This window comes from Astatotilapia calliptera, chromosome 15, assembly GCF_900246225.1.
Source record: "Astatotilapia calliptera chromosome 15, fAstCal1.2, whole genome shotgun sequence".
Classification (NCBI taxonomy): domain Eukaryota; kingdom Metazoa; phylum Chordata; class Actinopteri; order Cichliformes; family Cichlidae; genus Astatotilapia; species Astatotilapia calliptera.
The window spans coordinates 18833484-18855126 of record NC_039316.1 but is presented as its reverse complement, the minus strand read 5'-3'; the positions used below and the strand labels follow the sequence as shown (position 1 = coordinate 18855126).

At 40.4% G+C, this 21643-nt stretch overlaps 2 protein-coding genes across 7 annotated transcripts; both read right to left on the bottom strand.

Annotated features, from left to right (window-relative positions):
* Positions 1 to 5614: 5614 nt before the first annotated feature.
* On the bottom strand, positions 5615 to 11159 carry ttll2 (tubulin tyrosine ligase-like family, member 2). Its single transcript, XM_026142944.1, has 4 exons — positions 11082 to 11159; positions 9091 to 9325; positions 6791 to 8157; positions 5615 to 6565 (listed from the first exon to the last, which is right to left on the bottom strand). The coding sequence occupies exons 2-4, from the start codon at positions 9310 to 9312 to the stop codon at positions 6244 to 6246; spliced, it is 1911 nt and encodes a 636-aa protein (XP_025998729.1). The 5' UTR covers positions 9313 to 9325; positions 11082 to 11159; the 3' UTR covers positions 5615 to 6243.
* A 2502-nt stretch (positions 11160 to 13661) lies between these two features.
* On the bottom strand, positions 13662 to 18853 carry LOC113007156 (high choriolytic enzyme 1-like). Of its 6 annotated transcripts, XM_026143618.1 has the most exons (18): positions 18763 to 18848; positions 18648 to 18686; positions 18500 to 18565; positions 17994 to 18044; positions 17735 to 17785; positions 17578 to 17625; positions 17229 to 17267; positions 16979 to 17029; positions 16649 to 16708; positions 16479 to 16538; positions 16351 to 16407; positions 15940 to 15986; positions 15797 to 15866; positions 15607 to 15721; positions 14895 to 15067; positions 14413 to 14494; positions 14202 to 14323; positions 13682 to 14015 (listed from the first exon to the last, which is right to left on the bottom strand). In XM_026143618.1, exons 1-18 carry the CDS (start codon positions 18809 to 18811, stop codon positions 13966 to 13968), a joined length of 1230 nt encoding a protein of 409 aa, XP_025999403.1. In that variant the 5' UTR covers positions 18812 to 18848; the 3' UTR covers positions 13682 to 13965. The 6 variants fall into 6 exon arrangements, with proteins under 6 accessions (XP_025999409.1, XP_025999406.1, XP_025999407.1 ...); XM_026143621.1 differs by lacking the exon at positions 16649 to 16708 and having other exon boundaries at positions 13673 to 14015; XM_026143620.1 differs by lacking the exon at positions 17578 to 17625 and having other exon boundaries at positions 13677 to 14015.
* Between the last annotated feature and the right edge of the window lie 2790 nt (positions 18854 to 21643).

Sequence of the window (21643 nt, the reverse complement as noted above, 5' to 3'; positions counted from 1 at the left end):
TGTCCTCAGTGGCCAGAGGAGAAGAAGGATGCCACAATGAGGATGTGGACCAGTGGGTGAAAAATATGTCTGACAGACAGCTCACCCAAGCAGAGAAAACATTCTTGCAAAAGGGTTGAACTTTGCTGTGATGCAACTGGAACTGATCACAGCTACAGAAACAACAATTTGAAACACCAACATTGCAGACATGGAAGCAGAGCAACTACAGACAAAGTTTTCTGCCTGTCTCACCAATGCAAAGCCCCCAGTATCCAACATAAGTATGGAGGAGAGGAAGGCACTCACATCACTTAGTAATGACAATAACATTATCATCCTTCCGGTAGACAAGGGTAGGCACATGGTTTTTGCTAAACCAAAAAGACTATATTGAGAAAAAAGTTTCACTGCTCAGTGACAAAAATACTTATGAGCCCCTGAAACAAGACCCAGGAAGTGGTTACAGGAAGAGGGTGATAGACTAGCTATGTCCCAAAACGTAGGCTGCATCCTCCTGTGGCCGCATTTGAAGGCCGATTACGTCACAGCGACGCGACGAAGGCTGTCCCAATCCGTCGACTCCTCCGAATCCGGTAGACACATGCGTCCTCCTTTTCCCCAGATTTGAAGGATGGCCCACCATATCCCAGAATTCATAGCATGGCCCAGCCAATTCCATTTTCTAACAATGGCGGCCGCTACTAATTTTAATATTACTATTATTAATCTTTCTGGGTCACAAAATAAAATTTTAAATATATTTTCAGACGAGAAAGTAACCGTGTAAACTTCAAATAGGCACCTAAAGAAAGCTCTAGCCGATCCAGGAGAGAAGGACAACCGCTGCCTAAGCGAAAACCTGTAGTGATCTTGTATGTGTCAGGAGTATCGGAACAGTCGTGACACATTTTTTCTAAACACCAGGTCTCTGTGGCTTTTAAACCCCAAAACACGCTGCGTCAAAAATTTGTCCACCCCAAGGATCGGGTCCCCCGACACAAACAGAGTAACATAGTGTACGCTGTTAAGTGCCAGGAGGATTGCCAGGATTTATACATCGGGGAAACCAAACAACCTCTGGTGAAGCCTATGGCACAACACAGAAGAGCTACCTCGTCAGGCCAGGACTCTGCAGTCTATTTACACTTACAGGCCAATTGAATTGTAGACATCCTGGACAGGGAGGAACACTGATTTAAGTCAAGAAGGCCATTTACGTGAAAAGGGAAAGACCATCTCTGAATCAAGGGGGGCCTAAGGGTACATCTTTTGCCATCTTACAATGCTGTGATAGCAGCTATTCCCCAACTCTCTGTGAATGGTACTCATGGCCCTTGATCAGTGGTCCTTGATCAATGGCCATTGATTGATGGGCTTTTATCAGTGACTGTTGATCAATGGTCATAACAATTTGCATATTAATGATCAAGGAACTGACCTCCCAGCCCACTGTTCATTCACTGAGCTAGTTTCAGTTATTGTGCAATTTACTGTTTATGAGGTTGAGGAAACCTGCAGTCAGCTGAGGCTGAAGAAGTCCTGATGAAAAGACTGATGAAAATTTTCTCCCATTGAAAACGCTACGTCCAGATGAACAGAATCAACCTTTTAGGATTTATTTAGTTGGATGACTGAGCATGCATGAAGACAACCACAGTTTTGGTTCTTGTGCAGTCATTTCCCTTGTTGGAGAGTTTAAAAAAATGACGGTCTTGATTTTTGTAAAGGAGTCGCTCTCATGACTCATCAAGTGACACCACTCACTGGCCAAATGGTAATATTGAGGAGGGGCTCAGCATAAAACCACTACCCTTTTTGTTAAAAAGAGCCAGCCAGTCTGATTCAGTTTTCTGACAAGTGTTCCTCCTACTGAGAGGAGACATCAGGCAGGATACTGAACACGTTGGACAGATCGACGTTTGGCTTGGATATGGTTTGGTATCCACCCTAAACAGCTGGAGGCACAGGTTTAAATCTTGGCTCAATACATACTTCCCCAAAGAAATTAAAGGAACACTCTGAAAACACATGAGATCTAAATGAGAAAAATAAAATCATGTTGGGTGTCCATACTGATATGAAATGGGTAAGGTTTTAGAAACAAAAAGAAGAAAACAATTTGATTGTTTGATAAAAATTGTTTGATAAAATTTTCATTTCATTTATTGATTGAAAATAAAAATTAGCAGCCTGCAGAGGCCTGACCTCAAAAACCCACCAAAAATCTGAGTGAAGAAATGATGCAGCAGCCTTGTAGCAATTCAAACTGGTACTCACGGTGTGACGTAAAGCGGCAGTTAGACACAGCATGGCGTAAATCTGCACAAACATTTACAAATACGCTTGTACTTCTTGAAGTCCACATATGAGTCACACACAGTGCTCCTGTACATGTTTTAACAAGTTTACACTGTATGTTTGTCTTGTGACTGTGCATGTATTTCTGTGTGTGTGTGTGTGTGTGTGTGTGTGTGTGTGTGTGTGTGCGTGTGTGGGTGCGCAGGTCCACAGGCAGCAGGTGGAGGCTCTTCAGCAGCAGTTTAAACAGAGAGACAGTTTGTAATCAAATGGCAGCTGCTGAGTGAAAACTGCCCTAATTAGAAAACTCTGTTATGCCACACTGCTGACTAGTGGTCAGATTATGTACTGCCCCATCAACTACTGAATGCAGACTGGCATACAGCAGACTGTGAAGTAAAATACAGTCTGTGACTTTGTCTGATGTAAATGTATCACATTCGAAACCGTTTTTGAGTATCCAGAACTGTGAACTATTGTTGCTTATCTGAAATAAAATATTTTCTGACAAAATAGTGTCATAAACTATAGCAATACAAAGCTCAGTATACAGGCCAAAAGTTCAGTTTCTTTCTTTAATTTTTCACCTGTCAACTGTGTCTCATCCTCACTGCTCACTATGAATTTAACCAAAAGTCCTTCTAAAAGCATGCCTTGCTGACCGGAGAGCATCAGTTTGAAAAAATAATTTTTAAAAACCACTCAAAGTTTGATAAATTAGCCTCAAAAGATTTCCTTTGGATGGCAAAATTCCACATTAAGGCTTCAGCAGCATGATCAACATATCTGGTTGAGCCCATTACAGCACATTGTGAATGTCGAGCAAGCAGGAAAGAGAAACTATATACAGACAACCACAAGTAATTAGCAGAGTAGTACGTAGCAGGCTGCTGGACCACAGATATTTATGTTACCACACAGTTTAAACTGGTCTGAATCTACTGTGCACGTGCACGAGTGCAACAGCACCATTTGCAACAATCTGCAGCATGTCAGAATTATCCATAGAGCTGAAAGAATTTCATGGACAAGCGGCCACACGCAATAATCACCTTTAGATTCACCTCTTCAGATTGTTGAACCTGATTAGAGCCACCTGATCAAAAGCTCATGCACATTCACTCATTTGCACAATCAGCACCGCAACAAACTCATATAAGGCCGACCTTTCTGCTCCGTTTGTGAGGCGTTCATCTCACAAAAAAGGAGATTAAAAAGAATCTCACACTACAGGGCTTTAAATAGTTTCTGATCTCAGCAAGCAAAAGGATGATGGGATTATCAGTGCTGTAACATCTCTCTGCTTATATATTGTGCTTTTGTGCCTGTTCTCACCTTCGCCAAGTGCTTTTTCAGAGAGAAATGACTGTAGTTCAGATATCTTTGTTGATGTCTGTGTCTTGTGTAAAATTCATGCATACTGAGGCATTTTACATGTGTTCCCAACAACAAATGGAACAATTTAAGAATTCATAGTATTAATCATATTTAAATGTCAGATAAGAAATGAAAGTTCATACAAGTGGTTTTTATTCCTGGCATTGCAAACCCTAAAACTCAACACCAAAACAGTAGATAGCCACTCAGACAAGCTGTGCTTTGAGGTCACTTTTTTCTTAACCAGCTATTAACTGAACAAATGACATTGTGGCTTCTGTGGTACTGTTTTCCTGGTGCCTTTCAGACATTCATGTACTCTACAGAGACAGAGAAGGACTCACTTGTGTTGTTATGACTATTCTCCACGCTGCCCTCTGCTGATGCCACTTTCTCTGATAAAGAGAGATTTACTGGAAAGACAATTTTACATCTCAGAAATATATTAAGCATTTATTATTTGAGTAAGTATGCCTAACATGCCATGGAAGACAGGAAATGGACTGAGATACGCAATAATAGATTCCAAGTGTGTATCACGTTGCTGAATATGCTTGTTTTAATGTTTTTTCCCCCCCTTTACAACTTGTTTCTATTGTACAGAAATTCTAGAGTCCACCTTTGTGTCTGCAGTGCAAATCTTGTCAGTATCAAATTATCCAGGTATATAAAGGACTGTTAAGTGGTTATTAAGCACCCCAGCAATAATTTATGTGAAAGGACAAAAGATGATGTCAAAGCACTGACTGACCTCATTATAAGTTCATGTGGTGCAAACTGATATGTTCCCTGTGTCAGTTCAGTCGCTGCACAAACTTGATTTTTACTTCCCAAAGTGCATTAGTTCCTCACATGGAGCATAAAAACATGATTTAAAAATTTTTTTAAATTGCAGCAGCATAGTGTAAATAAGTCAGTTGACTAACATTTAAGCTAACGTTTCAAACTAATACATCAGATCCTCCCCTCCCGTGTCCATTATGTTTGCATTCAAAAATCAAACCTAGTTGATTGTGAAAAACCCAGCCGAAGGCTTCATAAATGGGGTTTAACTAACCCAGTGATTGACCTCACGATGGCTGCATCTGTCTTTTATATACAGTCTGTGTGTAGAGCTGATCATGACACACATGTAACAGCTAGCATATGTAAGGTGGAGCTGTGGCAACCAGACACACTGTTAGTCACGTGGCGAGTCAAGGCAGATGTGGGTCATATCTGGGCCTTAACATTTATTGTTTTCTGCTTTATAGCGTAAACCAGAGAAATATCACCTACACATACAGTTTCCTTCTGATATTTGAAGCTTTGCACTGAGTTGTAACTCATTATTATGACAACAAGCAAACTCTACACAGAAAGTTCCCAGCCAGATGGTTGAGTAGAGCAGGGCGATATGACCAAAAATATTTATCACGATATACATTTGAAAGTTTGCGATAACGATATAACTGACGATATAATTGACACAAAATACTTCACAACTCCACAATTTTATTAGTGCAAAAAAAAAAAAAAGAACCCATCAATGTATTTTCACTTAAACAAGCAGCTGTTTTTTGCATTAAAGTTATATAAAAATTTAACAGTGCAAATGCAAATTCCTTGCTGACAGTTAACCAAAAGGCATTTCCGGTGGAAATTGGCCGACATATCCTCAGCATAACCATGTATAATATCCACAAAACTTAAAAAGAGGTTATACACACACAATACGCCGCCGTGCCTTTTTCGCCATGTGCATATGAAAACAAAGGCACTGCGCATGCACGTTTTACCCATATTCTATCGTGATATTTCATTTTCTTATCGTTGCATGAAATTATACCGGTATTATCGTGAACAGTATGACATGGCCCAGCCCTATGGTAGAGTCAAACTCAGGTCCTTCTTGCTGTGAGGCAATAGTGCTAACCACTGTTCCACTCAGCTTTAATGCTATATACCTGTCCTTCAGGCAACTTTGAAGTCCACATTTTCACCAGTTTTGTGCAGAACCAGATCAGATGCGTGAGAGCAGCAGAGTTCATGGCAAATCCCCTCTTTCTAATAGATGTTTTCAAAGTTTCAAACAACTTAAAGAGCCACAGTACATTTCAGAGCCACACGACAAAAATGTGTACATTAACTACTTTAATTAGAAAAGAGTCACTGTCTCACAGCCCATTAAAATATGTGTTCACGTGTGAGTCTGTCAAAGTCCACTACTAACCAATAACGCTTTTTTATAATCATAAAAACAATCAATCACAGATACGTTTGTCTAAAAGTTTCTTTAACAACCACAGGTTTTCGTGTGGGTCGTGTGTTCTAACATAAAAGCTAATCTTGTTCCCGTGACTACAGCATATAAAGAAACTCAATTTACCAGCAAATTTGATCATATTTAACATATAAATGAAATATGTTCTGATGCAAGCTACACAAAGGGCTGTAGGATCCTCACTAATGATGTGTTAGGTCAAATAAACAAACCAACCCAGAAAAAAACAGCCTATCAGAGCCTCCAACCCTAAAGAAAACAGTAGAAAAGCACCATGCAGTATAAGTGAGTATTCATTTACACCAGCTAGAGTATGCCACAGGTTAAGTTGATTTGAAGAATTGGCTGATCAATGGAGGATCTTTTGGTCCCCACAACAGCGAATCAAAGTCAGTATCAGCATCCTTATCTGCTGTCACCTTCTCTTCTCTCCTGCTCTTCATCTTGTGTCCTTTGCCTGAAACCAACTGTCCAGTTAGGCTCTGAATCTCCTGTAGGACTGTCCTTATGTCCAGTTCGTGCTGCGAGGCTTTCAGAGTAGCCCTGTTAAATGGAAACGTCCTTATGAAGTCTCCAACCTTCACTGGTGGAATATTTTGTCCATTCCCTGTGGTTTTCTCCGCAGTGATCCGAACTGGCTTTGTGCTGTGAACGTTTGAAAAGAGTCAATTGTCATCCCTTTTTAAAAAATTTTAAAGGTTCTCAAACTGGCTTCAGTTTTATGAATTTCAAGGCATAAAAATGCAATTTTCACCAAAATTATAAAATATTCCAAGTCAGAAGTAATTTAAGTAATAGTAATAGGTCAAACTTTCCACTTTTAAAACCAACGATTTGGCCTTCGTTTGACATTTTGCAAATTTACAGTACCTGTAAATGTTTGGGAGCTTCCAGGACGCAGCAGGCCGTGTGAACGCTTCCTCACTCTCCTGGGTGTCAGGTGTCAAAGAGGAAATGTCTGTCTCTCCTGAGCGCTGCCTCTCAGCTTCAGTTTCAGAGTTGTCATGGTTTGTAACATCAGACCTGTAAAGAGACCCGTTGTTCATGAGGTACGATACAAGAGGCTGACGAGACTGTCTGTTCAACGCTGACTCATTTGTCCTTGAATCCTGGCCCAGTATCGGGTTTTGGGTCTGGTTGGTGTGGAGTTTGATAGCACTGGTGTTAATTATTCTGCATCTAGCTTCACGTATCTTCGATAATTCAAAAGGCGGAAGGCATCTTTGGTAGTTGGCTTCAAGGTCACGCTGTTTAAGCTTACCCCGTTTTGTCTTTTCAGGCTGATGAGACGTTTTTAGCAGAGGGAGAATTTGAGTGTGCGAGCCCTTGTTACCTCTCTTTTTCTTCTGATGGTTTAACGTTGAGAGCACAGGTTCAGACGGGTGGTTCGCCTTAAAACAAGGTTGCTTGTACCTATGTTTCCGATAAGCTCTGTCTCTTAAGCTGTCGGTTGATGTGTAGTTCATCATATCAATGACATCACTGACTAGCTTTTTCTTCACTGAAATATCAGCTTGGCAGTCCAGTGTGAGTGCAGGGCTGTAGTTGACCTCCAGCAGCCAGGGCTTAAACTTGGCATCTATGAGGATGTCAAATCCAAACAACTCCACACAGTTAGGACAGGAGGGCACTGATGTAGCAATGGCGAGGAGGGTCAGAGTGACGATGTTGTTGATCCTCTGCCACAGAAGCAGCTCGTTGATCTGTTGACTGTGGAGAAAATGTCTGAATTTGCTCATGGTCCACTTACATCCCCGGCCCACTCTTCCTTTTTCAGTTTTGTAGAAGGGACCGAACTTGTTGATGCTGGTGTTAGTGAGGTGAGCATACAGGTTATGCAGAGATGACAGGTTGAACTTCTCAGTGGCAAAACGCACCAGGCCTTCTTGATGAATGTACACAGTCAGTGGATGAAAGCTCTTCACACACACATAAATCCTCAAGTCAAACTTGTAGCCGGAGATCAGCAGAGAGCTGCTAATGTACCTCTGAATGACAACAGAGCAATCATAAACCAAGTCTTTAATATCCTCGAAGATGAAGATCCCTCGGCCTCTGGAGAGATCCACAGGCTTAACTATCCAGTAGACCGATGTTCCTCTGGCCAGACGCAGTCTGTTGTACTCAGCCAGGAAGCAGGTGTAGTCATTGGGGAGGATGAAAGTGGTGGGACTGAAGTCATAGAGAGCTGAACCAAATGTTGCTTTCATTCTCCTCAGGTTGCGTGCCAAGCAATCCTAAAGAAATCCGAAAGAAATGCAAATAATTCATTTGGTATAAATTCAGGTTTTCTTTTTAAAAATTACTTTGTTGAAAATGATGTAAAATCTTCCCAAATTAACTAAAACTATCAACAGAATGTGAAGAGACAACCACTGACTTTATATCACAAACATTTATGTGGTGTGCTGAAGATATTTCAGAAGTTGAAGTCAAAGGGCAGTAGATTACCACTTTGCACCACAGGATCATGAGAAAGTGAATCAATACAACCTGTATTTAACAAAGAAAGTCATTAAGAATGTTGTTAATTGCATTTTCCACCAGAAAAGACGAAGCCTGTTCAGGAAATATAAGGGCAGGGAAAATAAGAAATATCAAAGAGAACAGCACGTCTGAAACTCAAACACTGGTATAATGCTGACCCCTGGTGATAAAAGTTTAATCAGCAGAGGGTAACGACAAAAAGTACATTTCAAACGGACCTATTATGCTCTTCCTTGTTGTTCTCATGTACATACTATTACACTTGGTTGAAGTTTCAGATGAAGTGAGCGTATGTACAAGTAGTCAGAGTCTACTAATCATCCATTTACAATTTTTTTTCTTTAATATTTTGCATTCCTGCCCAGATGGCACAGTGGTAGAGTAATTACCACGGACCCTCACTGCAGGAAGGTTCTAGGTTTGAATTTCCTGGCCCAAAATCATGCTTGTTAGTTGAACTGGTTGCAGATGTGTGAATCCCAGAAGTTCTGCTTTGTGCTTTTCCAACATTTCAAGCACTGACACAAAAAATTTTAAACAGCTCAAGAGCTGAGTTTTGTTGTACGAGAGTCGTTTACATTTCTCGACGTAGGAATGAGATTCAAATGAACAGTTTCTTTTTCTGGTAATACGTCTGTCATGACATGAAGTTAAAAAAAAAAAAAATCTATGTAGACGTGCACCTTGCGTGTGATGCCAACAGTTTTAGGATGGTGGTTGAGGCGTTGCCACGGCAGCAGGTTGTGATATTGTGAGGTCTGAAATAAAGAGCCTCTCCAGTAAAGGTTCCAGTCTTCCTCCTCACGCTCTCCTTCATTATACTCCTCCCAGCCTCGCTCCAGAAGCACCTCCCTCACCAGCTCGGGGCCTCTGTCGTGCAGTCTGAACACCAAGGATGCAGCCATGCAGCATCACCCACTATAGATACAACAGAATAACGTCAGAATTTTATTGTAACTTAATTTAATAACCTTACATTAGCATTTTAGCATTTATAAAATTGGAGGATGTGGTGTGATATAAAAGGAAATTTAGCATGATAAAGTGCCATATAGGAGAAATAGTCATCACTTTATCAAATATTGGCAGACCATAAAACGTGCACGGATATCATCCAAAAAAAACCAACATCCAAATGCATCGCAAAAACATAAGAGAACCTAAAAAAAAATAGAGCTGTTTTCCTAAAACACTAACAGTTTAAGCTTTCCAGAAAGTTTTATTTACATTTGATCAAAAGGTGTCATGTCCAAAATTATTCATACCCTTTACAAACTTTCACAGTCTCTGGGAAAATCCAAAGTTCTATATTATTCCAAAAAATCCAAGATGTTCTAAAGCATCCTAAATACCCTGATTAATTGGGAATAGCTGTTTTAATCAGCTCAACAGGTGAAAAAGAGCAGTTCTCTGCAGTTGGCTTGTGGACAGTCATGGCTGGGACAAAGAAGCTCAGGGAGGACCTGCGGCTTTGCATTGTGGCTGTTCACAAGTCAGGAAGGGGCTACAAGGCCATATCTAAATGTTTTCAAGTTCCAGTGGCTACAGTGCAAAGTATTATTAAAAAATACAAGGTGTTCCACGCTGTGGAAAATTGCAGAGGACGTGGTTGGAAGCCAAAAATAACACCTGTGTTGGCGAGGAGGATAGTGAGAGAGGTGAAAATGAATCACCACCAAGGCCATCCTGGTGAATCTGTGCTCTGCTGGTGACAATGTCTCTAGGCAGGCACTCCAACGGACTCTGACACTGCTTGGTTCCATGAATGCAGACCAAGGAGGACGCCACTTCTCCAGATAAGGCACACAAAAGCCCGCCTGGCCTTTGTAAAGGGTCATCTGGACAAAGAAGACGACTTCTGGTCTTCTGTGTTATGGTCAGATGAAACAAAAATTTAATTGTTTGTCCACAATGATGTTGCCTTCATTTAGTGTGAAAAATGAGAAGCCTTCCACCTTAAGGAGACCATCCCCACTGTCATGTGGGAACTTAATGCTTTGGGGGTGTTTTGATGGACCAGGAACCCTAATCACAGTAAATGGCACCATGGAAAAAAGAGCATATATATCGAACAGGTTTGATTACACAGAGCTGCCAGATGTGCCAACTCAAATCTGCGTCAAAATATAAGCATCCATTTGCTTGGCATGTTGATCACAGGCACACCAGTGAGTTTGTGAGCAAAATTACTAGATTTTGAGTGGGAAAATTTCCACATCCTTTTTGTATCTTCTAGGCAAAATTCAACTACAGTTCAAAGGTTTCAAACAACGTTGAGCTGCCACTTAACAGTTTATCTCTTGGCTGGACACTCAGCACCTTGTGTGTAATCCAAAGCATTTACACGCTAAATCTGAGACGCCCAAACAAAACCGACACTTTGTCCACCGTCTGCCAAGAAAGAGGGATCAGACTGAAGCTCCAGTATGCCAGCTTACCAATAGGCTCCTATTTAAAAGGGGGACTATGCTGCATTCCAGACTTTGAAAACCTCTTAAAAACATTTGAACATATGATTGCTTCTTCTCACACAAAACAAAAACAGTGGCAAGGATATTTCCTCACAATGTTTGCAGCAAAGGACAAAATGCAAGAAAGTCTTCATCTGCACTGCTTAAAGAAAATGCACTAATGGATGAAAATTGAATATAAATGTCAAATTTACTGAGCTTACCTTTAAACTGAGTTGACTTTAAAAGCCGTTGTTTCCTGACAGATAAATGAAAGGTAGGATGCAAAAGTCTTTCTTCTCTGATCACGTTACCCACAGCTTAATACCGACAGGCTTCCTGTTCTCTTAGCTCCTCCTACAGACCAAACTAGACTCTCAGCCTGCTACTGTTGATCGTTGTGGATATATGAAGTACATTTAGAATACAGCACTGGATGTCTATGTTCATATTACACAGTCTCCTTTTCAGACTGGACAAACTTCCCCACAATACCTCCATCACTCGATGTCGAGTCATGACTGATCATCATATACAGCTTTTCAAATGTCAATATTGAGCCTGAATCGCTCTAAACTTTTTTGTTTGCCCCTTCTGCTTTTACAAATTTCATCTTTTGATTCTTGCATGTGGCATGATGCTACTGTAGTGTTTCTGTTGTTCATAAGAAGACGACCATGGTGGCAACAAAAGTTATTGCAACACAGATAAATTTGACTACTCTGCTTAGGCAACAGTTGGATTTCCATTTGTACTGAAGCGAGACCTGCAAGACAGATGGGGTGGGGGTCCAGAGTCTGTTTCAAGTACTTAAAAAAAAATTGGAAATCATGAAATAAGGATGACTTCAACTTACAGCGGGTAGTGCATTATAGAGCTGGGATCATATTTTAGGTTTTGAGTGTTTCCATGCTTCACCTTGAGGTTATTTTCTTTCCCTTTAAGGAAAAAGACAGTAATGGTTGAATAAACAGAACAAATGGCTCAGAAGTGCATTTTTTTGTTTATTGCTGCGCGTCAGTATCCCGATATTTAGCCTGCTCCGGCAGTTTGTTTTAGAGGAGCTGCAATACCAACCATCCTGGGATTTACAAAGGAGTAAAGAAAATTAAATTAGTAAAGGAATTCATATTCTACTAATGTAAAGTAATCCAAGTCACTCAATGAACACCAACCTGCAGCTGAGCTGGTGGTATTCACGGTTCTATTGTATCACAATAGAAGTGTTAGAAATTCTTTAAGTCATCATTGTGTTCTAGCAAATCTAAAAATAGTGCAAGTGCATTAACTGATCACCAGTCTGGAGCAGAGCTGGTGGCATTGTGGGTGCAATTTTAAAAAGAAAAATAAAAGCATAATCTGAAAGAGACACGTCCAAAAATCTATCATATCATATTAGAACTCTTACAATAAGGGGAATTGCTGCACATTTCACACTGCATCCACTCTGAAATCTACATGCATGTAGTCTGCACCAACATCCAACCTGATGAGTATCTTTAGAAAAAAATAAATAAATAAAAGGACACCAACTGAAAGTTAAACTTTAAACATAAATACACTTTAAATGTTACTGATTATAAATAAAAATAACCTCTAGAGCAGTGGTGTCCAAACCCAGGCCTCGAGGGCTGGTGTCCTGCAGGTTTTAGAGGTGTTCTTGATCCATTACAGCTGATTTAAATGGCTAAATTTAAATCAGCAGGTTTGGCCATCGCACACTAGAACAAAGACTCTTAAATAAAAATGAGAAAGGGCTACTTTAAATGCATCATGTTTTTAATTTGCAAGTTCATAAGCATTTTCCCTTTCCATTTCACAATCAATTCTACCCCCAGATCAGAAATAGGTCTGGGAAAATGTCCCTAATATATTATTTATAAATACACCCGTCTAGCGGTTAATTGCATGGAGGCAGGACCTCACAGCAGAAGCATACTCCATAATGTGTTGTACATTATATGTACTGTGGTATTTTTCAATTATTGTATTTACCAACATCAAGAAGACATAAGCAAAGAAAGACCACACAATGGTGCATGTTTAAAAAAGGAGAGTTTACTGGTCAAAATTATTTATTAAACAAATAAACCACTTTTTTTTTTAAACCAACAAATACACGTTCAAAGCAACAACGGCAGCCCAATATCAGACAGAATTCCACTCTGCAGAGTGAGCAATCATTATGAAGCAGTTGGTTCTCTTTTGTGGATTCAAGCTGCTCTTCATATTTTTGGCCAGCAGATGTCACCAGAGAGGACTGCTGAAAAGCTTCGAGTAATGAACCGTTTTTTCAATACAAGCTTCAGAAAGCTTCATTTGGCCATCACTAATTATTAATATTCAGCTAAAAATCCACACTTTGTAGAACGTATGTTTTTATGCTGTACCTGTTGACATGCAGAAGGCAGCCAGCAGCCGCAGAAGGCAGCAAGGAATCTTTTGAGAAAGAAAAGTTGTAAAAGCTTTTGTCTCTCGGATATATACATGTTACCATCTCCACAGGTGTCATCACTTCCACTGATTACAGCGTTGCAAATTACAATTAAACCACAAGATGACGCTACATTATTCCTGTTTGGCTGTGATAGAAGAGACATTTTACAGGGAGGCGACATACACTTAATCTTGAACTGATATTATGGGAGAGACAGCAAAATGTCATTTATTATGCATTTGAGCTGAAGGGGAAACTCCTGAGATTAATAATTGATTTGTTTTCTTTACCCTTCTGAACCAATCTATAAAATACGCTGGGTATAGAATTTTTTGTGAAAGTGTCTTTTTATTTTTTTAATGAAAACATGTTATGTCATGTATTTGTTCTCTAATGCCCTTCCTATGTGGAAGTCATGGGAATCTAATGTGCTTGCAAAAGATGTGTATTCTCTCTCCCCCCCCATCACCTGTGAATCTGTCCAGTAAAATCCAAATAAACAACTACCTCGAACTCTTCATATGTATTCTGGAGATATGACTGCTTAAATGAATATTTGAATGATTACTGGAAAAGTATTTTAAAATGACTGCTGTGCAGCGTAGTGATGTAGTGATTAACACTGTTGGCTCACAGCAAGGTGTTGGGTTGAATACACTAGCTGAAGGATTTCATATTTGTGTGGTGTCTCTCCACTTCCTCCCATGATGCAAAGATTTGCCTGGGTAACAATAACAACAGTGTTAAGACAAACTACTCCTGTCAGGCAGGAGGTACTGCAGTATCAGACCTAAGATAAGACCTGAAAGAAATTTCAGGGTTGCTTTTGTCTGTGCCACATTTACTGTCAATTCAACATGTAACTGTTATAAAATGAAACACGCAATTGTTTAGTTTCACAATTTACCACAGCTGTAGAGTTTATTCAGTCTTTCTATGTCCAGCTGGCTCAGATGTTTCCTCTGACCTATCTCCACACCACTCTGCTTAGGCAACACAGTTGGATTTCCATTTGTACTGAAGAAATCCCTGCAAGACCAGGGGGAGGGTAAACTTATCTGGAGTCTGTTTCAAGTACTTTAAAATTAGAAAATAAAATGAGGAAGTCGTCAACTTACCGCCCGTAGTGCATTATGGACGCGAGATCATATGGTAGGTTTTGAGTGTTTCCATGCTTCACCTTGAAGTTATTTTCTTTACCTTTAAGGAAAAAGAAATCCAAAATGGCATAGTTGAACATGATGCACCTACTGTATCACAATAATAGCCAAAGTAATTTTTTCATACTCAAGTTAATGTTCCTTTTTTGATGTGCATTACAAGAGACAGTTATAGTTCTTGTTTCAAGAAGATGAAGGCTTTGACAAGGAGGGACTGAGCTGGCAGGAGAGGATCTTAACATTCATGTGCACAAAGTCATACTTTACATTCCATCGACACCACTGGGGGCATATTTTCCATTATACAAACCAAGAGGTCTCACTTTTACTGACCAAAGACTTCAATTGCATCCAAAGGAACTGGGCTGAGTGAACAATCTGGATACAACTTGTTTTTAACTGCATTACAACTAATGCAAAAAGCAAACAAGCTTGTGTACCTGCCACAATATTCTGCCAGTTGACTGTGACATATTTATCCCGGTCTTCACGAGTGTGTTCATGATACAGTCCCAGAGCATGGAGCAGTTCATGGCAAAGGTTCCCCACGGTGCACTCTGAAGCAAAGAAGAGCCGCTGGGCTCCTCCTTGACAACCAACGAATGAGGCACAGCTAGGTGCAAAATAAATAAATGTTAGAGTTCAACCACTCAGTTCTGACCTGAGATTCTCCCTTAATGTCTGAATATATGGATAATGGAGGCTGAAGCCAAAATGTACCAAATTGAATGGAACAGGCCTCAATTTGTGTCACAAACTAGTAATAAGATTAAATAATTGTTGGGTAGGCTTTAATGAGTGCCTACTTTATGGGCTTTCCCTTTTGCTGCCAAGCATGTCGTTTCCCCATCTATTAATCTTTCATTAAAGCTTTTCTTCCCCATCCCTTTCTAGTATCCAGTGTTCAAGTCTCTAGTGAAACCACCACAGTATAAAATGGGATTGAATGATTGAAGCCTTTAGAGACAGACCTGTAATAAAAACAGGAGTGGCAAAGGGCAGGCCTGCAAATGCTGGAAGTTTCTGATTTTCCTTACTGTTGCTTTGCCATAACAAATTGTTTCCTTGGAAACAATTTGTTATGGCAATTTCCTGTACTGCTTCATCTTTAACAAAAATAACGAACCTACCCAGAGATAGTTGACTTCTTACCCATTGCCAGTCACAAGCTTCAAATAGCTCGACTCGGTGTCTCGTTTCTTAAAACGAATACATGTGACATCCGATATCATCTTAAAGGCAGCTTTAATTTCTGCCTCTCGGGAAACTGTTGGAGTCAAAACCAAATCAGTTATCATTCAGTAATCAAATATCTGGTCCTATTTGAGGGACAACAACCTACCCAGTTCATCAGTGATGATGTAAGAGGTGGTGGCATCCGGCCACAGAGTGTGTACAGCATTTCTGCTCTCCTGCAAGTTTAAACATACAGCAATCAGCAGTACCACACAAAACATAAATAAATATAAAACCCCTCCATCTTACCGGAATTAGAATGTCCCCCTCCTGGACTGGCATGTCTTGATCAAACTCTGACAAAGTGCAGGATTTAAAAATCAGAAAAAGTAGTCATTGGACATGAAAATTAAGTGGTTTAGTGTGGTCCACTAATCAAGAGGCTGGTTTTTCCATCTGGAGTAAGGCTCAATTTTGTGATTGGCTGTTCCATGGCCATATGTGCAAGGCAAGAGGCAGCGAGATAAGAAAGATCCCACAACAGAGCCAGCTGATTGGACATCGATTAACTGAAATAGTGCTTGATGGGATCTGACTACCTCATCTGGGCTGGCTAAAGCATCTTAAATACTGTCTATAATAGGATGTGTATAAGTGCTAACACTAGCTAATCTGCCAGGATTGTGGCCAGTCTAATCTCATGCTATGCTCAAGTTTTACCTTTCAAAGTTTCTGCACTCTTGTTCTTTGAAGATTCAGGTTCTGGAGCTGCAGCACCTGCAGACAGCCACATATTTAGAACACCTCAAACATAAAACCTGACAGTCTGAAGTCTTGTGAAAACAGACCTGGAGCAGAGCCAGTTGTATTTGAAGTAATGTGGGTGTCATTGAAAGATGTGGCGTAGTCTGAAACAGAAACGCATTCAACGTCCATCATGTTTACACTTTTAAGCATGTACAAAATACTAATCTAAAAACTAATTGTGAAGATGTAAACCACAAAAATAATGACCAACCTGCAGCAGGACTGGTGGCATTCAGGGCATCAGTTAAAAATCGTGGACCAACTAAACCAACTACAAGTACGCACAATGTTTTTAAATCAAGGATACAATTAATCTGCAGGAGCTGTCTGTCAATGTCTAATCTTAGAACAGTAGACTAGTGCAAGTGAGTCAAGCCAACACAAAACTGTAGCAGAGTCTGTATTATTGTGGGTGTCATTCAAATTTAAGGGATAATCTGAAACAAACATCCAATATTGACCATCTTTCCAATTTTTAAGCATGTACACAGTAAACTAACACTAATGGCCTTCCAATGACAAAGCAATTATTTGCACCAACCTTCAGCAAGACTGGTGATATTCAGAGCATAATTTAAAGGAGTTGCACCACCTGAAATATAAAGCACATCCAGGGTTTACATTGTGCAGTACAGATTCCATATAAATGACCGTAACAATACAAAAAAAATAATAATAATCAAAGAATTTCACACACCAACCATCCTGGGATTTACAAGGGAGTTAAGAATAATGATGGAATTCATATTCTACCAATGGAAAATAATCTGAGTCACTCAGTGACCACCAACCTGGAGCAGAGCTGATGGTATTGAAGGTGATGGCATTGTCTGAAACAAACATCAAGTTTCGCTTTTTGAACAGGCAGAGTTATATTAACACTGATGACTTTCCAATGACATAACCCACAGAAACACATTAGCACAAACGTTCAGCAAGACTGCTTGCATTCAGGGCATCATTTAAAGGAGCTGTGCCAACCGAAATGGAAGCAGTGTTTATAAAGCGCACGAAACAAAATACTAAATCTGTTCTTTGGTTATACATAACCATAGAAATGGTACAATTCCCAAAACAATTTCCTTAATTAGAGAAAGTAACAAATGTATAAGGGTGCTAGTGAATTAACCAGATGCCAACCTGGAACAGAGCTCGTAGCGTTCAGAGTGTTTTCTAAAAAAATATGATCTGAAAGGCAAAGACCAGTATTGACAATTTCCACTTTTAAGCATGTACAAAATATATTGGACAATAATGGCTTTCCAAAGACATAACTCTAAAATAATTCCGAACCAACCTTCAGCAAGACTGCTGGCATTCAGAGCATCATTTAAAGGAGTTGCACCCACTGAAATGAAAATCCAGTACATATATTTCATATAAATGACCGTAACGATACCAGAATCAAATATTCTGGGTTACTGGACAGCCATTGTATGCAGTGGTCCACACTAAATAATACCAGATGCACAACAACCACCCTGGAGACAGTTAAGTGGACTGGATTCATGATCTAGCAAATGAAAAATATTCTGAGTGATTCAGTGAGCACCAACCTGGAGCAGAGCTGGTGGTATTCATGGTGGGATTTAGAGAAAAGGCATAATCTGAAATAAAAATACAGCTAATATCAATGATGTTTCCACTTATTTTAAGGGTGTAAAGAACTTTCAGCATATGACACAAATACCGGGGACCCATGAAGCAAAAAATATTCTGTCTGTAGAAACTTCTATTGTATCAAGTGTTAGAAAATCTTTAAGTCATCATTGTATTCTAGCAAATCTAAAAAACAGTGCAAGTGCATAAACTGATCACAAGTCTGGAGCAGAGCTGGTGGCATTGTGGGCGTAATTAAAAAAAACATCACATCAAAAATCTATCATGTCACAAGTAAGGGGAACTGCTGCACATCTCACACTGCATCCACCCTGAAATCCACACACACCCCCACACCCACACAAAAATAGGCACTAACTGAAAGTGACACTTTCAATATCTTAACTACATTTGGAAATGTTATTGATTATGAATTAAAAAACAAACAAACTCTGGAGCTTACCTCTTGGAGTCGCTGCAGTGGTGCTCTCATACCCACCCGTGGTAGTGGCATTTAAAGAAACATTACCTACAAAAATGTAGAATCCTCAGATTTGATATGTTGCAGCATATGCAAATCAAACATGCAAATGAATTTAATGAGCACCAACCTGCGAAAGGACCGGCGGGACTGATGGGAACACTGCCAACTACATACACACAAAAACATTATCACTATTAAGCTAAAAATCCATACTTTGCAGTACATATGTTTTTAGGCTGTACCTGTTGACAGGCAGAAGGCGGCCAGCAGCCACATAATGCAGCAAGACATCTTTTGGCAAAGAGAAAAGCTGTAACAGGTGTTGTCTCTCTGATATAGACATGTTACTGTCTCCACAGGTGTCATCACTTCCACTGATTACAACGGTCCAAACTAAAATTAAACCACTAGATGGTGCTACATTATTTTTGGTTGGCAGTGTAGGAAGAGACATTTCACAAGGAGGCGATATAACACTCAAACAATCTTGAATTGAGATTATGGGAGAGACAGCAAAATGTCATTTATTATGCATTTGAGCTGGATATCATGCCTTTTTTAAATGTGTCATATCATGTATTTGTTCTCTAATGCCCTTGCTTTGTGGAGGTCATGGGACTCTAATGTGGTTGCAAAATATATGTGTTCACCTTTTTGTCCACCTGTGACTCACCTGTAAATCTGCTGTCCAATAAAATCCAAATAAACAAGAACTACTTTTAAAGGACCCTCATAGCTCTTCAACTCTTCTTCATATATATTCTGGAGATCTATGACTGCTTAAATTAATTTTTTTTTAACACTAGCATCCCCAGGCTTCTACCTTTCTACCTATAAAACCCGGAGAGCAGTCAAATGGTGGAAGTGGAAGCTAAATTGGCTAGTCATTCATATGTATATTAGGCTGTTAAGTAGGAATTCTGGAGGGAGGGGAGTGGGGGTGTGTGATTGAGGGGGTGGGGGAGCTGCTAAAAGCTGTGAACTTCCTTTTGTGTTTCATCTTGATGCATTCTCAATCATCCAGGGAAATAAATCTCCAAAAGTCACCAACTTGGAGTGTTTCAGTTTGCCGTCTTAGGGAGAAATCAACACACATGGGTGTATTTCCTTTGTTGCTGAGATTTATTGATAAAAACAGTACAAAAAACCCAACCATTTGTACACATATTTACAAATAATAATAAAAAGTGAGTGAGTACATTTCAACATTATACCAGTGGTCTGATTGATGCCACAATGGAGCAAATCGAGCAACCGGACCTCCTCTCCAAGGAAAGAAAATTCATCGCCCTGAAGAATCCTCTGGTGTACGGACCTCCTCTCCAAGGAAAGAAAATGCAGAGAAGACTCACCACTCAGCAGGCCTTGGAAATGATCCTGACGGAAGTCGACCCTTGTGACTCGGATGGAGAAGACCTAGCAGTTCAGCCGGATTCGGACTCAGAGCTGTCTGATCAGTCTTCCGGTTAGTTTCATTTCATGTTATTTCCTTTTTCATTTCAAACAAGTAAGTGGATGTAGTTAGTAAGTAAGATATTTCAGACATTATTCTGATACAGAGGAGGAGATACTGGAATTATAATTAGTATCTATGCATGCATTTGTGATTTTGTTTGACCTTCCCATTTTGCTCACAATTTGAATTTGTTCACACTGCAGATGAGGAGACTGCTTCTCCACCGAAAAAGAGACCTTGTTTGGGGACTGAGACAGCGAAAGATGGCACAGTGTGGCGTGAAGAACATGTGGGGACCTGTCTCCCTTTCACCCCAATAGAAGCGTACGCTGCAGATGGAGAGCCAACGGCTAAGGCCAGGAGAAGTATCTCGAGTCGCCTTCAGAGCTTCCTGTGTTTTGTCACTCTTGACATGCTTCGTAGCATTCAAGACTGGACTATTCAACATGCACAGCAAACGGAGCATGTTCATTGGTTCATGGACCTCCCTGAACTAATGGCATTTATTGCAATTGTGATCTTGCGGGGGGTTTGCAGGCTTCCATCTGTAAATGACTGCTGGTCAGCAAACCTGGGAAACCCACAGATAATTGGAATTATGGCACGAAACCGCTTCCAAAACATCATGCAACACCTACGCTTTGATGACAAGTCCACCCGCTGTGATCGAGCAAAGACTGACAAGTTTGCTGCAATTTCCAGTGTGTGGGGATCATTTGTCACCAACTGCATCACGTGCTACAACCCTGGTCTACATATCACCATTGATGAACAGCTTTTCCCATCAAAGACTCGGTGCTGTTTCCTGCAGTATATTGCAAGTAAACCTGACAAGTTTGGGATCAAGTTTTGGGTGGCTTGCGACCTAAAATCCAAGTACATTTGCAATGTCTTCCCATATCTTGGCAAGGACCCCAGTCGTCCCACTGGGGAGAGACTTTCTGAAAATGTAGTAATGAGGCTGATGGAACCATTCCTAGACAAGGGCAGAAATGTTACCACGGACAATTTTTTCACATCGCTTTCACTGGCACAAAAACTTCTTAGACGGAAAACCACCATCCTCGGCACAGTCAACAGGATTCGCAGGGAAATTCCTCAATCCACTAGACAGACAGATCGCAATGTATTCACCACTCAGGTATGTTGCAGGTCTTTTGTGGTTCTATGTTTATGTGTTTCATTGTGTGTAAAAGGGCTATGAAAATAACAATTTATCTTATTTCTTAGGTGTTTTCAACCTCTGCTGCCACGCTGACGGCGTATGCGGCCAAACGGAAGAAGACAGTCTATATTCTTAGCAGCATGCACAGCGTGGTTCAGACTGATAACACCACCAAAAGGAAGCCAAACACTGTCACCCTTTACAACAAAACAAAGTGTGGCGTGGATGTGATGGACCAGATGGTTCGGGAGTACACTGTCCGCAAAGGAACACAGCGCTGGCCAGTCGCCGTGTTTTATAACATGATTGACATGGCAGCACTGAATGCACATGTGCTGTATCAAGCATGCACCGGGACGAAGGAAAGACGGGTGGACTTCCTGGTGGCGCTTGCGACAGAGTTGGCTCACTCTCATGTAGCTGCGAAGAAGGCAAGAAAAGATCAGTTGCTTCGGGCAGAACCCTCCACACCGAGCCCTGGAAAAAGAGCCACGTGTCAGGT

What these genes read in the sequence shown, in the direction of transcription:
- ttll2 (XM_026142944.1), bottom strand. Translation starts at nt 9,312, where the DNA reads ATGGCTGCATCCTTGGTGTTCAGACTGCACGACAGAGGCCCCGAGCTG. An exon ending in CTGTTGGCATCACACGCAAG is followed by an intron (nt 8,158 to 9,090) that starts GTGCACGTCTAC and finishes GGATTTCTTTAG; the next exon opens with GATTGCTTGGCACGCAACCT. An exon ending in AAGCTCCCAAACATTTACAG is followed by an intron (nt 6,566 to 6,790) that starts GTACTGTAAATT and finishes AAACGTTCACAG; the next exon opens with CACAAAGCCAGTTCGGATCA.
- LOC113007156 (XM_026143618.1), bottom strand. Translation starts at nt 18,811, where the DNA reads ATGTCTTGCTGCATTATGTGGCTGCTGGCCGCCTTCTGCCTGTCAACA. An exon ending in CGCTACGAGCTCTGTTCCAG is followed by an intron (nt 17,268 to 17,577) that starts GTTGGCATCTGG and finishes TGTTTGTTTCAG; the next exon opens with ACAATGCCATCACCTTCAAT. An exon ending in AAGCTTGTGACTGGCAATGG is followed by an intron (nt 15,068 to 15,606) that starts GTAAGAAGTCAA and finishes TTTTGCACCTAG; the next exon opens with CTGTGCCTCATTCGTTGGTT.